This window comes from Mustela nigripes, chromosome 16 (genome assembly GCF_022355385.1).
Source record: "Mustela nigripes isolate SB6536 chromosome 16, MUSNIG.SB6536, whole genome shotgun sequence".
In the NCBI taxonomy this organism is placed as follows: domain Eukaryota; kingdom Metazoa; phylum Chordata; class Mammalia; order Carnivora; family Mustelidae; genus Mustela; species Mustela nigripes.
In genome coordinates, this window is record NC_081572.1 from 34775223 (window position 1) to 34793192 (window position 17970).

The 17970-nt window shown below is 33.4% G+C and overlaps 1 protein-coding gene across 8 annotated transcripts in view; it reads right to left on the reverse strand.

The window, feature by feature from the left end:
- Positions 1–17970, reverse strand: part of BCAS3 (BCAS3 microtubule associated cell migration factor) — a 592158-nt gene that overhangs the window by 366159 nt on the left and 208029 nt on the right. For all 8 annotated transcript variants that reach the window (XM_059378918.1, XM_059378915.1, XM_059378916.1 and 5 more), the window contains exon 14: positions 9335–9468. In XM_059378918.1, the coding sequence (XP_059234901.1) occupies positions 9335–9468 (134 nt within the window). The remainder of the gene's footprint in view (positions 1–9334; positions 9469–17970) is intronic.

Below are 17970 nucleotides of genomic sequence, written 5' to 3' on the forward strand. Positions count from 1 at the left end.
AAAATTATCAATTACCTATTGTTTGTTCCTAATATGTAGAGGGGCAACTGACTTCCATATTGATCTGATACTCTGAAACCTAATTAAAATCACTTTTTCCAACTATTTTTATAGAATCCAAAAGATTTTCTACACAACTATATCATCTTTAAATAAATATAGTTTTACTTTCTTCCTTTCTGATATGATGACGATTCTTTCTGTGGTCTCAGATTTCCTTTGCAGATCTCAGGAGGGTCTATCTTTGCAGCTTTTATCTCTCCAGCACTCTAACCTAAGAACTCTATGATCTTCACCTCTCAGTATTCTTAGCAATAACTCATCAATAGAGGGAGTCTATCCAGCTCCACTTGGACTCCTCTTTCTTGCACCATGGGCTGGAAAATCTGTCAAGGAAGTAAGCTGGGGCAATCATAGGCTTTTTCTCATTTGCTTCCCATCTCTCAAGGATCACCTCCTTCATGGCCTTATGTCCTATGTCTAGGAAAACACTGTTTGTTCTTTCATTGTTTCATGTAGGAGGGTAAATCCAGTTTCTCTTACTCCAGGTTATTTATGCTGATTTGGGTGTTATCTAGTTGTATCCCTAAGACAAGAAGAGCTTAGGATCCTCTTACTCCACCCTCTTCCCACCAACCTCTCTTTCTTAGTCTACAGTGACCCAAAGTGAAGGTCCTCATATTAATTCTTTGTCATTTACTGTGCCAGGTTTTACAAGTACAGTAAGACACATTTTACATCTATTATTTCTGACACTTCCTGAAATAAATGCTATGGAACAGTCTTTGGTCCCATTTTACAGATGAGTAAATGGAAACTTAAGAAAAGTAGAAAATTTATCTTTGGTAATAGAATTACTAAGCAGCATCCAAGTATATATGGAAGTGGGGGACAGGAAATGGGGAGTGAATGCTAATCAGCAAAAAATTTGTTATAAAAAATGTTCTAATAGTAGATGCTGGTGATAGTTGCGTAGCTCTGTGAAGATACTAACAAAAAACAAACAAACACGGAAATGCACATTTTTTTAAAAATTTAATTTATATTCTAAGAATTACATCTCAATAAATCTAACATTTTGGTGGGGGAGGGAACTGATAAAAGTCAAGAGCATAGGGTTATACATAGGACCGTGAGGATTAGCAAATAAAAAATACAGAAAGTCCAGTAAAATTTGAATTTCTTTTTTTTTTTAAGATTTTATTTATTTGACAGAGAGAAAGAGAGATCACAAGTAGGCAGAGAAGTGGGGGGAAGCAGGCTCCCCATTGAGCAGAGAGCCTGATGCGGGGCTTGATCCCAGGACCCTGAGATCATGACCTGAGCCACCCAGGTGCCCCTAAAATTTGAATTTCAATATAAATCTAAGTAAGCAATATCTGGACATACTCATACTAAAATTACCTATTTTTACTTGAACTGACCATTAAATACTATCAATTAAGAATATTAAATAGCTAGATTCTTTTGCCATTAAGAATTAAACCTATAAGCTTACCATTTTATAGGACTATACTGATAAAAGTAACACTTACCTGATGTGCAAATGTTTCCAAAGCAAGTTGACCATTTAATAAAATTTGCATGTTAAGTACTAAAATGACTTGTACCTGCTTGAGTAAGACATTATAGAAGTATATTAACAAATATTGTAAAGGTTTCACCATATATTCCTGCTGAAAAAGAAGTATTTTTCTAACTGCATATGTGCCTTATGAGGAAAATTACTGTCAGATGCAGAGGATATCCCAAGTCATAGATCACAAAACAACTTAATTCAACATAATTAGATCCACATACTTGAGTTTTTTCCTTGCCTGATTAAAGTACCCTCAGAGTTTTTGGAAGAATCTAGAATGACATGATTTTGAAGTACTCAAAGACAGTTTAGCTAGATCATATGCCATATAGATTTCATAATCAGTGCTAAATTTTATATATTATTTCAAAGTAATTTTCAGTAGAAGGTTATGGAAATTAATTTTATAGTCATTACTTGAGTTTCCTTAGATCTTAATATTTGGGGTTTAGAAATTCCCAATCTTCTAAATTACAGAGTGTGACATCTCTATTTCCAGGTTGGATGTACAGGTAATTAAATGATAAATAATGCTAATGCAAATGATTTACAAAAAAAAGGTGTAAGCAAAAAAAAAAAGTATAAACATTTAAAATAGTAGAATTCTAGGTTATAGCTGAAGTAGGGCATACAAATTACTGGTGAGGACAGAAAAGGTATTACAAAAACAGAGTTAAGCAATCAAATGTGTGGGCACCAGAATGGCAGTCGGTTAAACATCTGATTCTTGATTTTAACTCAAGTCATGACCTAAAGGTCATGAGATCTAGCTACGTGTCAGGCTCTGCACTCAGCATGGAGTCTGTGTAAGTTTCCCCCTCTCTCTCCCTCTGTTCCTCCCCAACCCTTCCCATCTCTCAAATAAACAAATATTTAAAAAATAAAATAAAATGTGCCAGCAGCATAGTTAAATATTGAATCTTCATCTAAAACAGTCATCTACTTAGAAACTTCCATACAAAAGAAACAAAAATGAACAGTAACTAAGAATAAGCAAGTTTAGATGTGCAGAAGGTAAGGACACTGTAAGAGAAAAATTGAGATATGTCAAAGGACACACATGTCAAGTTGATAGATGCCACTGGACAAATCTGGAATATCCTGAGCATTAAAATAAATAGTCATTGAATGAAAATAAGCCACTGAAATTAAATAGGAATCTATTAACCAAATGATATATATAAATAAAAGAAGTGTTATAAATTTGGGGAGGGGAAGGGATATTTACATAATTTAAAATGACTTCTACCCAGGGCACAGAACAGAAGCAGTAGACAAAAATGTCCCACTACTAAACTATCCTTAAGAGAGATATATTTTCATACTTTAAAAGCTGCTGCCTGACAGTCCAGCTTTCAATTAGCCACCATCTAGATGCTGACTGAGATATACACATTAACAAAATGAAGGATAAAAAGCCAATGACCATCTCAAAAGATATGGAAAAAGCATTTTAAAATATTCAATTCATAATAAAAACATCCATTCATGATAAAAACTCTCAATAAAATGGGTATAAAGGAAATGTACCTCAATATAATAAAGGCCATCTATGAGAAGCCCACATCTAACATCACACTCAACAGTGACCAGCTGAAAGCTTTTCCTCTAAGATCAAAAACAAAACAAGGATGCACATTCTCACCACTTTTTTCAACATGCTACTGGAAGTCCAAGTCAGAGATATTAGGCAAGAAAAATAAAGAAAGAAATCAGTCAATGTGATATAACAAACACTTCAACAAAAGAAAGGATAAAAACCATATAATCATTTCAATAGACAAAGAAAAAGCATCTGACAAAGTAAAATATCCATTCATAATAAAAACCAGTTGTAAAATAGGTTTAGAGGGAACATACCTCAATATAATAAAGGCCATACATGAGAAACCCCACAGCAACATCATACCAAATGGGAAAAACTGAGAGCTTTCCCCTAAAATCAGGAACAAGATCACCAAGTCAATTCTACCACTTTCACTGGAAGTCCTAGCCATAACAATCAGACAACAAAAAGGAACAAAAGGCATCTATATGGGTAAGGAAAAAAATAAAACTTTCAAAATTTGAAAATGACATGATACTATATACAGAAAACCTGAAAGACACCACCAAAAAACTACCAGAATTGATAAATAAATTCACCAAGGTCACAGGATAAAAAAAATCAATGTACAGAAATCCATTGCATTTCTATATACTAATAACAAAGCAAGAGAAACAGAAATGAATAAAGCAATCCCATTTACAAATGCACCAAAAATAAGATACCTAGGAATAGACTTAGCCAAGGAAGTGAAAGAACAGTACTCCAAAAACTATAAAATACTGATAAAAGAAATTGAACATGATACAAAGACTACAAAGACATTCTATGCTAATGGACTGGAAGAACAAATATTGTTAAAATGTCCATACTAGCCAAAGCAATCTACACATTTAATGCAATCCCTATCAAAATACCAACAGGATTTTTCACAGAATTAGAACAAATAATCCCAAAATTTGTATGGAGCTACAAAAGATCCCAAATAGCTAACATAATCTTAAAAAAGAAAAACAAAGCTGATGGTATCACAATTCCAGATTTTAAGTTATACTACAAAGCTACAGTAATCAAAACAGTATGATACTGGCATATAAACAGGCACACAGGTCAATGAAACAGAATAGAAAACCCAGATATGAACCCACAACTAATCTTTGACAAAGCAGGAAAGAACCCAGTGGGAAAAAGACAGTTTCTTCAACAAGTGGTACTGGGAAAACTAGACAGCAACATGCAAAAGAATGAAACTGGACCACTTTCTTCTACCATATATATAAAAAAACAAAACTCAAAATGGATTGAAGACCCAAATGTGAAGCCTGAAACCATAAAAATCCTAAAAGACAGCATAAGCAGTAATTTTCTGACATCAGCTGTAGCAATATTTTTCTAGATATGCCTCCTGAGGCAGAGGAATAATACGAAAAATAAACTCCTGGAACTATATAAAAGTAAAAAGCTTCTGCACAGCAAAGGAAATAATCAACAAAACTAAAAGGCAACCTAATGAATAGGAAAAAATATCTGCAAATGACATATCCAATAAAAGGTTAGAATTCAGATTATATAAAGAATTTATACAACTCAACATCCAAAAAAAATAAAAAATAACCCACAAATAATGCAATTAAAAACAGGGCAGAAGGGACGCCTGGGTGGCTCAGTTGGTTAAGCGGCTGCCTTCAGCTCAGGTCATGATCCCAGTGTCCTGGGATCGAGTCCCACATCGGGCTCCGTATTCAGCAGGAAGCCTGCTTCTCCCTCTGCCTCTGCCTGCCACTCTGTCTGCCTGTGCTCACTCTCTCTGACAAAAAAAAAAAAAAAAAAACCAGGGCAGAAGACATGAAAGACCTATCTCCAAAGAAGACAGACAGATGGCCAACAGACACATGAAAGGATGCTCAACATCACTCAGAATCAGGGAAACACAAATCAAAACTATAATGCACTACCACCTCCACCTGTCAGAACAGCTAAAATCAAAAATGCAAGAAACAATAGGTATTGGCGAGGATGTGGAGAAAAAGGAACCTTTTACACTGCTGGTAGGAATGCAAACTGGTGCAGCAACTCTGGAAAACAGTATGGAGGTTTTTCAGAAATTTAAAAACAGAATTGCCCTACAATCCAACAATTGCACTAGTGGGTGTTTACCCAAAGAATACAAAAACACTAATTCAAAGGGCTACATGCACCCTTACGTTTATTGCAGCATTATTTACAACAGCCAAACTATGGAAGCAACCCAAATGTCCATTAATTGATGATTAGATAAAGAAGATGTCTCTTTCTCTCTCTCTCTCTCTCACAAACACACCATACCCCCCCACACACAGTGGAATATTATTCAGTCATAAAAAAGAATGAAATCGTGTCATTTGCAATGCCGTGGATGAAGCTAGAGAATATAATGCTAAGTGAAGTAAGTCAGTCCAAGAAAGACAAATACCATAAGATCTCACTCATTTGTGGAATTTAAGAAAAAAAGCAAATATCATAGGGGAAAAAATAGAGAGAGGCAAAACAAAAAAGAAACTCTTAACTACAGAGAACAAACTGATGGTTACGGGGGCGGGGTGGCAGGATGGGTCAAACAGCTGATGAGGATTAAGGAGTGCACTTGTCATGATAAGCACTGGATTATTAAAGTAAAAACTTAAAAATAATTAAAAGAGAAAAATCATAAGAAAGAAAAACTACATTTATAGTACTTATCAAAATAAATCCACATATGAGTGGACCCATGAAGTTCAAACCCATGTGGTTCAAGCGTTAGCTATGTTTGTTGTTAAGATTCAGGTCACTAGAAAACCCAGAAATGAACCCACAACTATATGGTCAATTAATCTTCGACAAAGCAGGAAAGAATATTCAGTGGAAAAAAGACAGTCTCTTCAACAAATGGTGTTGGGAAAACTGGACAGCAACATGCAAAAGAATGAAATTGGAACACTTTCTTATACCAAACACAAATAATTCAAAATAGATGAAAGACCTAAATGTGAGACGGGAAACCATCAAAATTCTAGAGGAGAACATAGGCAGTAACCACTCTGACATCAACTACGGCAACTTCTTACTAAGTTGTTATATAGTAACTTCTACATAACAACCATATAGTTGGATGTTGCCACATAGTAACTTCTTACTATGTTTTACTAAGTAAGACATATCTTACTAGATCTCTCTCCTCAGGCAAGGGAAACAAGCAAATACAAACTATTGGGATTTCATCAAGATAAAAAGCCTTTCATCAGGATAAGATAAAAAGCTTTTGGGTAATGGGTATTAAGGGGGGGTTTTTGTGTTGAGTACTGGGTTTACATGTAAGTGATGAATCACTAAATTCTACTCCTGAAATCAGTATTACCCTATATGTCAACAAACTAGAATTTAAACAAAAATTTGAAAAAAAAAATAATTTGGTAAAGTTAAAAAAATGATAAAACCTTCTGCACAATGAAGGAATCAACAAAACTAAAAGGCAACCTTTGGAAGGGGAGAAGATACTTGCAAATGACATATCTGATAAAGGGTTAGTATCCAAAATCTATAAAGAACTTATAAAACTCAACACCCAAAAAACAAACAGTCCAGTGAAAAATGGGCTGAAGGCATGAACAGACAAAAAAGATACCACATGAAAAGATGCTCAACATCACTCAACATTAGGGAAATACAAATCAAAACTACAATGAGATACCACCTCAAACCTGTCAGAATGACTAAAATTAACAACACAGGAAACAACAGGTGTTGGTGGGAATGCAAACTGGTGCAGCCACTCTAGAAAACAGTATGGAGGTTCCTCAAAAAGTTAAAAATAGAACTACCCTACAATCCAGCAATTACACTATTGGGTATTTATCCAAAGGAAACTGATTCCAAGGGACACATGAACCCAAATGTTTACAACAGCATTATCAACAGTGGCCAAATTGTGGAAAGAGCCCAATGTCCATCAGCTGATGAATGGATAAAGAAGATATGGTATATATACACAATGGAATACTACTCAGCCATAAAAAAGAATGAAATCTTGCAATTTGTGATGAGGTGGATGGAGCTAGACAGTATAATGCTAAGCAAAATAAGCCAGTCAGAGAAAGACAAATACCATATGATTTCACTCATATATGAAATTTAAGAAACAAAACAAATGAACACAATGGGGAAGAAAAGAAAGGCAAACCAAGAAACAGACTCTTAACTATAGAGAATAAACTGATGGTTATCAGAAGACAGGTGGGGGGGAGGGAGTTAAATGGATGATGGGGATTAAGAGGGAGTCACTTGTGATGAGCATCAGGTGTTACATGTAAGTGCTGAATCACTAAATTCTACACCTGAAACTAATATTACACTGTATGCTAATTAACTGCAATTTAAATAAAAACTTTAAAAAAATCAATAACATTTTGAATGAAGAACTTCCCACATTTTAGATTTGGCTGGCTGTATTTTCATGGTATTGTTTAACTTATCTATCTCTGTCTTTTATGTAAAGTACTAATTACATCTAGGGGCTGAATTGGATTCAGGTTTAATTTAGAAGACTGGGCAGAAATAGTTCATAGATAATATTGTATACATCCTATTACATCAAATCAGGAAGTACATGATATCTGACAGTTCCACTTTGGTAATCAGCTAAAACTAAATACAGATTATAACTGCCTAAATCCATTGTTTCATTAGGGGTAGCAATAATGGTGATTCTTAAAATTCTGACTTTTTTTAAATTGAGGTATAACTGACATACAACATTCTATTAGTTTCAGGAGTACAACATAATGATTCAATATGTGTATATATTACGAAATGATCACCACACTAAATCTAAATTCTAACATTTTTAATACTGGAATTCTTCCATAAAGAAAAACTTTCCCTCACCAGCTATTCAGTTATCTTATCAAATTGAAATAAGGAAGACAAGGTACATGCTTCAGTTATCAATTTTCAAAATAATGAGTTAGTAAACAAGCAACCTACACTTATGTCCAATACTTCCTTTTTAAGTATCATTACAAACCCATAGATTTCTATATATTTAAGACGTTTCATTCTATGATAGAAAATTTTAATGGAAACTTATGATAAACAGCATTTTCGACTACCTGGAAAGGATGGACTAGCTAATAAGTGATGATGGGTCAATGAGCTCTTAAGATAAAGGATATACAGTAGCATATGGTAAATGCATAACCACAAGCCCTGGGAAACCAGAGATTGAACAGTTGGAATTTTAGCCTATTAAGTATCTCAGTATCTACCAAGTGACATTAAGAGTACATGTAAAAGCACTTAACATGGTACCTAAAACAAATAGTAAGTTATATCTGTGGGTGTGGGTGTGGATGTGTGTATGGATGTTGTGGGGATGTACACCCATGTATACATGCATGCCAATACATGCATGCACAGTGACGTGTTGCTAAACGTTAAAAACTAGCTCCAGGGCGCCTGGGTGGCTCAGTGAGTTAAGCCGCTGCCTTCGGCTCAGGTCATGAGCTCAGGGTCCTGGGATCTAGTCCCACATCGGGCTCTCTGCTCAGCAGGGGGCCTGCTTCCCTTCTTCTCTCTGTGATCTCTTCCCTTCCTCTCTCCTACTGTGATCTCTCTCTGTCAAATAAATAAATAAAATCTTTAAAAAAAAAAAAAAACTGGCTCCATAAGAAAAAAAAATAGTTCTGACTTGCAGTGTTTGTCGATTTCCATTAAACACTCCTAACACGAATGTAATGTCACTACAGCCAGAGCTGGGAACACATATACACAACTCATTCTCACTATACCACCAAATATTATCCATAGAGTCATATGTCATAAAATGCAATTATTTTTGCATATATATATGAATATGGGCTTACATGCATATGTGTGTGCGTGTGCATCTATGCAAGTATATAAAACCAAAACACACAGAGAAGACCTGGAGAGATATCTAATGGATGAAGGGGTTTTCACCAGTCGGGGGAGGGGGATGGGAGAGAAGGAGATGGTATAGGGTAGGAGGAGAAGGATAAATAGAATTTTTGTTTTATCAAGTTCACTGACTTGTTTACCCACTGCTTATGTATTTATTGGGTCAAAATAGGGAATTTTATGTTCTCAATAACATTAACATTAAGTCCCAAATAAACAGCTTAATCAGATGTCATATTACACACACACAAACACCTTCTATAAAATATACTACTTACTTTGGCTTCAGTTTCTCCTCTGTGAAGAGTATACAGATGATGGACAGCACTTTGGGATGAAGACCAAGGATGAGTAAGAATTTGGAAGACATGAAAGTCATGGCCAAGGGTGTCTGTTGTGACTAGAAGCATTCCTGAAAGACACACCAAAAAGAGAGTAAAAATAAAAACAATTAGGCATGTGGATGAAATATTTTTCAAAGTATTCATTATGCTTTTTTAATTTTTTTTTGAAAAGTCTACCTATTTATTTGACACAGAGAGAGAGATCGTAAGTAGGTAGAGAGGAAGACAGAGAAAGAGGGGGAAGCAGGCTCCCTGCTTAGCAGAGAGCCCGATGCGGGGCTCGATCCCAGGACCCTGAGATCATGACCTGAGCCAAAGGCAGAGGCTTAACCCACTGAGTCACCCAGGCACCCCTCTTTATGCTTTAAAGTACTACCGATGGAAAAAAAAAATAACCAAAGATGTAAAAAACTTCTCCCAATTAAAAAAAATAAAATACAACATCTTTATTCTGTATGAACCTTCATGCAACATCAGTATACATCAGTATAATTTAGTGAGGACACTAATTGTAGAAGTTTTCTGTTCCCGTATGCCTAGTAAAGAAAGGGTTACTAAGAGTTCTCAAACATTTTAAAACAGCCAATGTGATAACAAAAAATGTGAAAATGACTTCTCTCCATGAAACTAAAACCTGCTCCCACTTTTTACCATTTTTCAAAACCTGAATTTTGAGTTTCAGTTACAATACCCTACCTTAATTCACTAGTTTAAAATGTGTCTCTACCCTAGCATAACATTTATCCAAACTGCTTATAGTGTCTCACAGAGCAAGTTTTTAATTTTGACAAAGTATCTCGGTGAAGAACTCTTTCCCTAATCCATGGTCTCAACTATTTTGTTTTCTGGTAAAATTTTCAGAGTTTTATATTTTACATACAGGTCTGTCATTCATTTTGAGTTAATTTTTATAAAAAGCATGAGGTATCACACAAAGGAGCTTTTTTTGGAAATGATGTTCAATTGTTCCAGCAAGATTTCTTTCAGAAACTATTCTTTATCCACTGAAATCTTTATCCTTTTTTTTTTAATCTATTGTCAATTTGCCAAATATCAACTGGCTGTATCTACATAGATCTTTTTCTGGAATTATTATTCTAGTCCTTCAATTTCATCTATAGTCATCTATACTCTCATTAATACCACACTTTCTTCACTACTGTAACTTTATAGTAAATCTTGAAATCAGGTTAGAACCTTTTCAACATTATTTTGGCTATTCCAATTCCTTTCCAAACACAGAATCAGATTTTGATATTTTAAAAAATTCCTAGGATTTTGTGGGAGGATTATATTAAGTCTATAAATCAATTTGAGTATGATGAACATCTTAACAATATTGAGTTTTCTGACCTAGGAACACTTCATATTTCTTAACATATATCTTCTTTGACTTTTTTTTCCTTGTTTGGCACACAAATTGTAAATATATTTTCTTGGATCCATTATAACTGGTATTCTTTATTTTATCTAAATTATCAATTTTTCCCTGCTGATACATAGACATAAAATTGACATTTTTTTATATTCTGCCAGCTCTAGCAAAGGTTTCTTTGTAGATTAGATGGAATTTTCTTTACAGAATATCATGTAGTATGTGACTAGACATAATTTCTTCCTTTCCAAACTACATGCCTTTTTCTCTTTTTCTTCACTTACTACATTTGCTGAGGAAAACAGGACTGGTGAGAAGCAATATTCATAACTTCCAAATTCTAAGACAAGTATTCAATCTTTAAGTATGATTTTAGCTGTAGGATTTTTTATAAATGCCCACTATAAACTTAAGGATGTTCCTTTCCAGTCGTAGTTTGTTGAGAGCTTTTACAATGAATGAAATGCTGAATTTTGTCCAGGGTTTTATACCTGTGAGATGATTATGTGGTCGTCTTCTTTACTCGATTAATACGGTGAATTTTACTAATGATTGATTATCAAATGTTGACCAAGCTCCACCTGGTCAAAATCCTTTATTATATACTGTCAGATTCAATTAGCTAATGTTTTAAGATTTTCATGATGTGTTCCTGAGGGATATTCATTTGTAGGTTTCTAATCATGTATTTATCTGTTTTTAGAATCAGGGTAAAGCTGGTCCTATTGTGAAAGGTTCCTTATATTCTTATTTTCTAGAAGAGATTAGGGGAAAGTGCTATTATTTCTTACCTAGATGTTTAGTAGAATTTGCCAGTGGGCCTTTCTGTAGTTGAACACTCAACAATTTTTTAAATTTAATTTCTTTGTAATTTAAATTTTATTACTTTAAAATGGAAAATTTGAGTGTTTAATTTAAATGTTCTTCTTGGGTGAATCACTTTCTGTAACTCAAGGAAATGGCCGGGTCTTTGGTGATGTCCACTTTTTCATTGAGATTATCAACAATTTGTTTTCTCTCTCTCTCTCTTTTTGCTCATTCTAGCTAGATGCTTTCAAGAATATTTATTTGGGTGTCACAGAGATATTTTCTTTCTTTCTTTTTTTTTTTTTTTAAAGATTTTACTTATTTGAGAGAGAGAGCACAAGTTGCCCACTATAAACTTAAGGATGGTTAGGAAGGGGGAAGCAGACTCCCCGCCAAGCAGGGCACCTGATGTGGGGCTAAATCCCAGGACCCTGAGATCATGACCTGAGCCAAAGGCAGACACTTAACCAACTGAGCCACCCAGATGCCTCAACTGTCATTGATTTTCTTTCAATTTCATTGATTTCTCCTATATTCCTCCTTCTGCTATTAGTATATTCTGTTACTATATCCTTCATTCTTTTTAGTTTTATTTGCTTTCTTTTTTCCACTTTTTTTTTTTAAATGTACATGAACTCACCACCCTGAGATCAAGAGTCAGATACTTAACCGACTGAGCCATTAAGGTACCCCCTTTTTCAACTTTAAGGGAGGCTTAGATTATTGTTTCAGGAACTTTCTTCTTTTTCAGGATACCATTTATTAGTATAAATTTTCCTATAAACCTGCTTTAAAATGGAATGAATTCCAAAAATTTGATACTGCCTTTTATTTTGCATTCAGTTCTAAATGTTTTCTAAATATTTCCTCTTTACTCATGGGATATTTAATATGTTGTTAAGTTTTTCCAAGTATTTGGGTATTTTTAAGGTATCTTTCACATATTGATTTTAGTTTAATTCCATTATGATAAGGAATTTGTTAAACCTTATTTTATATGAGACTAGACTAGACTAGTCCCACATATACTTGAACAGCTGCAGTGTTATAAAGGTCAGTTAATTCAAGTTTATTGATAGTATTGTTAGGATCTTTAATATCCTTTACATTAAAGAATATTAAATATATTTAATATTATTAAATATTATATAAATATACATATTATTTATATATAATAATTAAATATTATATAAATATATATTATATTATATATACTGTATATATAATAATTAAATATATAAATATGTGGTTATATATTTATATAATTTATATAAATTTTTATATATACAAATTTATATGGATTATATAAATATATATAATAGTATATTAAAGGATATTAATATATATTTAATATCCTTACTGATTGATTGTCTACTTTCTTGTTCTACCACCACTGAGCAGAACTGAACATCTCCAAGTATAATTGTGGATATGTCTTTTTTTTTTTTTCAGTTATATAAGCTCCCTAAATTTTAGACCTTTTTTAAGTCCATACACATTTAGGATTATTAGGACTTCTTGGTGAACAGCCTCTTTTATCGTGATGTCCCATTTCAACCCTGATATTTTCCTGTTTTGAAGTCTATTTTTTCTGATACTGATACCATCACTCTAGCTTTGTTTGATTGGTTCACACATGGTATGTGCTTTTCCATTTTTTCACTTTTAAAATCAATATAAATATATTTATAAATATATTTAATATTTTATTTTATAAATATTTTATAAATATATTTAATATTCATATATAAATATTTATTTAAATTAATATGTTTAATTAATATAAATTACTTTGTTTTAGACAATAATTGAGGTCTAATTTGGGTTTTTGTTTTTTTTTAATCCAATTCTGGACTTTTTAAGTTGGTGTTTGTAGTTCATCACGTTTAGCCTAACTTACTTGTAGGGTTAAGTTTATAGCTACAATTTTATTATTTTTTTTATTACTTTTCTGACGGTTTCATTGCATTTGTTGTTTCTCTGCTCTTGCTTCCTTCCTTTTTCTAGATAATTTCAATACTTTTAATATCCAATTTTAATTTTCCTATTATCTTTTTAAATATCTCTCTTACATTACATTTCTTTTTTTTTAATTAATTTTTTATTTTTTATAAACATATATATTTATCCCCAGGGGTACAGGTCTGTGAATCACCAGGTTTACACACTTCACAGCACTCACCAAAGCACATTTCTATCGGTTATTCCAGGAACTATAATACACACATCCAAATTTGTGCATGTTTGTTTATATTTTGTCCAGAATTTATGTTTTCTGTGGGAGGAATAGTTTATTGGCTCACTCTGCTATGCCAAAAGCAGAATCACATTTTTTTTAACTCTTAAAATTTTTCTTGGTTGAAAAAAATGCTATGAAAGCATATTAAGTGCTAGTGGGAAGATTAAGGTAGGCATTGAAATGAAAAGATGAAGTATATGTGAGTTCGCTATCCACCTGGCTAATATAAGGTACAACTCTAGTCACTATGTTAAATTAAAAAATACCATACAAGATGTCAGTGTCCTGACTACTTCCAAGAGAATACATTTTAGATGATGAAAAGTGTCATTTACTGAGCTCTACTTCAAATGTGTAACAGTTTATGTAACATTGCCTCCCACTCTGCACCCAACTATGGTCATGAGTTCACTGACATATTTTATCTTCTTTCCATATTACTGTTGTTATCCAAACAATAAATTTCTAAGGTTGGGCATGAATGCTTAGTTATCCTTTTGTGGACAATACTTCTTCACTCCTCCTAGTTTTTGCTGAGTTATACTAAGTCTGAATTATCACAGTTCTGCTCGTGTGTTCTGATTTCACTTTTCCACAACAAAACGATTTTCTGAACATGACAAACAATTCAATGGAAACATTCTGACAGGAAAATGATGTACTTATAATACAAATATATGACTCACCTACTGAAGATAAACTCCATTTCTTTTAGAATCATATCAATATTTTACTCATAATAAGAACTCCAAGTCAAGTTAGCCAAATCAAGACAATTACTGTTTCACATGTGAATGACAATCACAAATGAACACTTTTCAATAAGCTCCCAGCTTTTCCAACTGACATTAACATCTGTCTAGTTTCTAATATCTAAAACAAATTCCGATTTTTAGAGAAATAGGCCACTGAAAATTTATCTTTATTACCTTCTGTGTATCCTATCTCAAGTAGTGCCTGGGTGGCTCAGTCAGTTAAGTGGCTGTCTTTGGCTCAGGTCATGATCTCAGGGTTCTGAGATTGAGCCTTGAGTAGGGCTCCCTGCTCAGTGAAAAGTTTGCTTTTCCCTCTCCTTCTGCCCCTCCCTCTGCTCATGCTCACTAGCTTGCTCTTACTCTCTCTCAAATAAATAAAAATATTTTTTAAATAGGTTTTCTTTTCCCACTTCCCCATGGAAGTGGTATAATCTATCAATGAGCTTTTTTTGATAAAATTTTAAAATAGTTAAGAAAAACTGGAAGAGCATAGAGGAAAGAAAGAAAAAGAGGAAAGGAAGAAATAAATAACTAGTAAAAGTACTATACAATCATGTGCTTCCTTTTAATTTATAATTTCCTCTTTTGCACACATTCTGCTGGGAGAAATGACAAGCTTTTTTTTTTTTTTTTTTCTAGAAAACAACTTAAAGGGCCGATATACATAAAAGGAAAAACTTGTACAGAGTAGACTGTGGCTTGAGAACTATTTATGCAGCATCAGAAGACTAAACCAGACTCTAGCCTGGCCATAAACTAAACCCACGCCCCAAATGAGGTGCCAAGCCACAAAAAGCATTTGCGTCATCTGGGAATACAAGGAAAAGAAGGACTTCTAATTATAGGGCCTGGAAGCGGAAGCTTAGAGTGATTAGCTGTTTAGACGCTGTTGTGTGTTTATCTGGAAGCTTCCTCTCCCTCACTCTCAGCCTCAAGTTTGATAGATGAGCATTAGCATTAGAGGGTGGGGACTGAAGCTGCGGATGGTACATGGCGTTCTCCAAAATCTGAGGTAGCTGGAGACTGAACATTAAGGCTTCTGCAGCCTCATAAGAACATAAATCTTTTCAACTGGGCGTCAGCTGGTTAGCCCAAAAGGCAAAATTAAAGAGTAGCAAACCTCCACTAGGCATATGCCATAAAATCTTGGAAACATGAGTAGGTATGTCTTTTTTACCATATCCTATTTATAACACCTCCCTAATTGTATGGTTCTTTATCACGTGCACACATATGAACTGGAAAACAAATTATCAGCTATTACATTCTCTTCCAAAAAGAGATATAAACACTGATCTACTGGAGCAAACAGAAATCATTACAGGAATTCAAAATGTATCACTCTAAAATAATTTTACATTTTGGTATTAATTCTTGTAAATTTAATACTTCCCCCATCAATACCTGTACAGATTAAAACTTATAAATTATTTAATTATCTTTCAAAGTTACTAGTCAAATTTGTAAACATAAAAGAAAAACAAAACTTAGTACTGATAAAAAAATCTTTTAGGTCTTCAAATTACATAAAACCACAATAATAAACTATGAAAGTCTGATTCATAGAACCTATAAACTGAATGTGAATACTTGAAAACAATGGTCTCAAAATTTCCCTGTGGGCAGCATTGATGTTAGCACATTTCTTAAGCTGCTTGAAGATGCTGATAATCAAACTCATCACTGTATTTTTCTACATTTGTGGCCCAGAATATATTAAATCTTTCTTAAATTTAAGCTGAAAAATCACTGTTAAAAGCACTGCATTACACACTGTTAGATGCACAAGGGATATGATTCATTTTATCCCTTCCTTAAGTTGCATATATCCACAACCAAGATAAATTAGACCAAAATCTCTGTTATGGTTCTTACTCATTTGTTCCATGTGGAAAAATCTAAAATCAATAATTGGTTTTCTAGTCCACTTATTTTATAACTTACTATCTCCATCTTCTTGCATTTTTAGGAATTTCAAGTTAAGTGTCCTAACATCTTCACTGGATCAATTAATTCGTTTTCTTCCCTTCACTTTGCATCATGTAATATTTAGGATTCTGAAGATATCTTTGACCATATTCAATGGGTTTTTATATTAAATATGCAAATATTCATTATTTTCAATGGTCTTTTCATCCAGGAGACATATAGGAAAAGTGGTGCATGTCTATGTATTTTTATTTTTCCAAATGGTTGAATACATTTTTTGGTCAGATGCCAAAATAGTTTTTAAGCTTTATTAACCTTCATTAATATACAATTTATTTACAATAAATGTACTCATTTTATACAGTTTGATGAGTCTGACAAGCATATACACCTACACTGCTGGCATCATCAAGACAGAGCACATGCGAAAAAAATTCCCTTGTGTCCACTTGCCAGTCCATCCCCTCCCCAGTGCATGGCCCCAGGCAACCACTGATTGGCTTTCTGTCATTATGAATTAATACTGCCTACATTAGAATTCCATGTAAATGGATTCACACAATATCTTGTTAAACCTACTACTGTGGCTAACAGTACTACATTCATTTATTTATATTACTGGGCAGTATTCCATTATACAGATATATGATCATTTATTTGTCCATTCAGCAATTGTTTCTAGTTTTTGACTACTCTAAAACTAACTCCTAGTAAGAGTCAAAAACAAGTCTGTGCGAACGTGTGTTTTTACTACGTGAATATGTAGGAGTAGAACTGTTGGCTCACACGTATGTTTAACCTGATCCAAAAAAAAAAACCATGAAAATGCTTATTCAAAGTGGCTGTATCATTTTAACTTTCTCATGAGCTCCATAATTCATTAGCATTTGGTACTGTCAGTCTTTAAAATTCTTATTTATTTATTTATTTATTATTTTTTTCAGTCTTTAAAATTCTTAATCATTTCAGTGAGTATTTGGTGATTTCTTCTGGTTTTCGTATGCCACATTCCTTGATGACCAGTAATGCTGATCAGCTTTCCATGTGTTAAATGGCTATTTGCATATTTTCTTTTGTGACATGATTGTTCAAATCTTTAGCCTATTTTTAATTGTTTTGTCTTTTCATCACATATATCTATTTGTATGTATGATATATGACTATACACATATATGACACTCTCTCCCAGTTTATGGCACCCCAACTTATTTTCTTAATCATATCTTTCCCAAGATCCTTAATTTAATGAAAGCCAATTTTATGGTTTGTGTTTGGGTATCCTATCTAAAACATCCTTCTCTATCTCTCCTGGGTCACAATGATATAATCCTTTTGTTTTCTCTTTGAAGGTTTATAGTTTAAGCTTTTAAATTAAATCTATGATCAATTTAGAGTTCATTTTAGTATATGGTGGTAAGTAAAAGTTTGGGTTTTTTTCCCAAGTGGATATCCCAGCTGTTCCAAC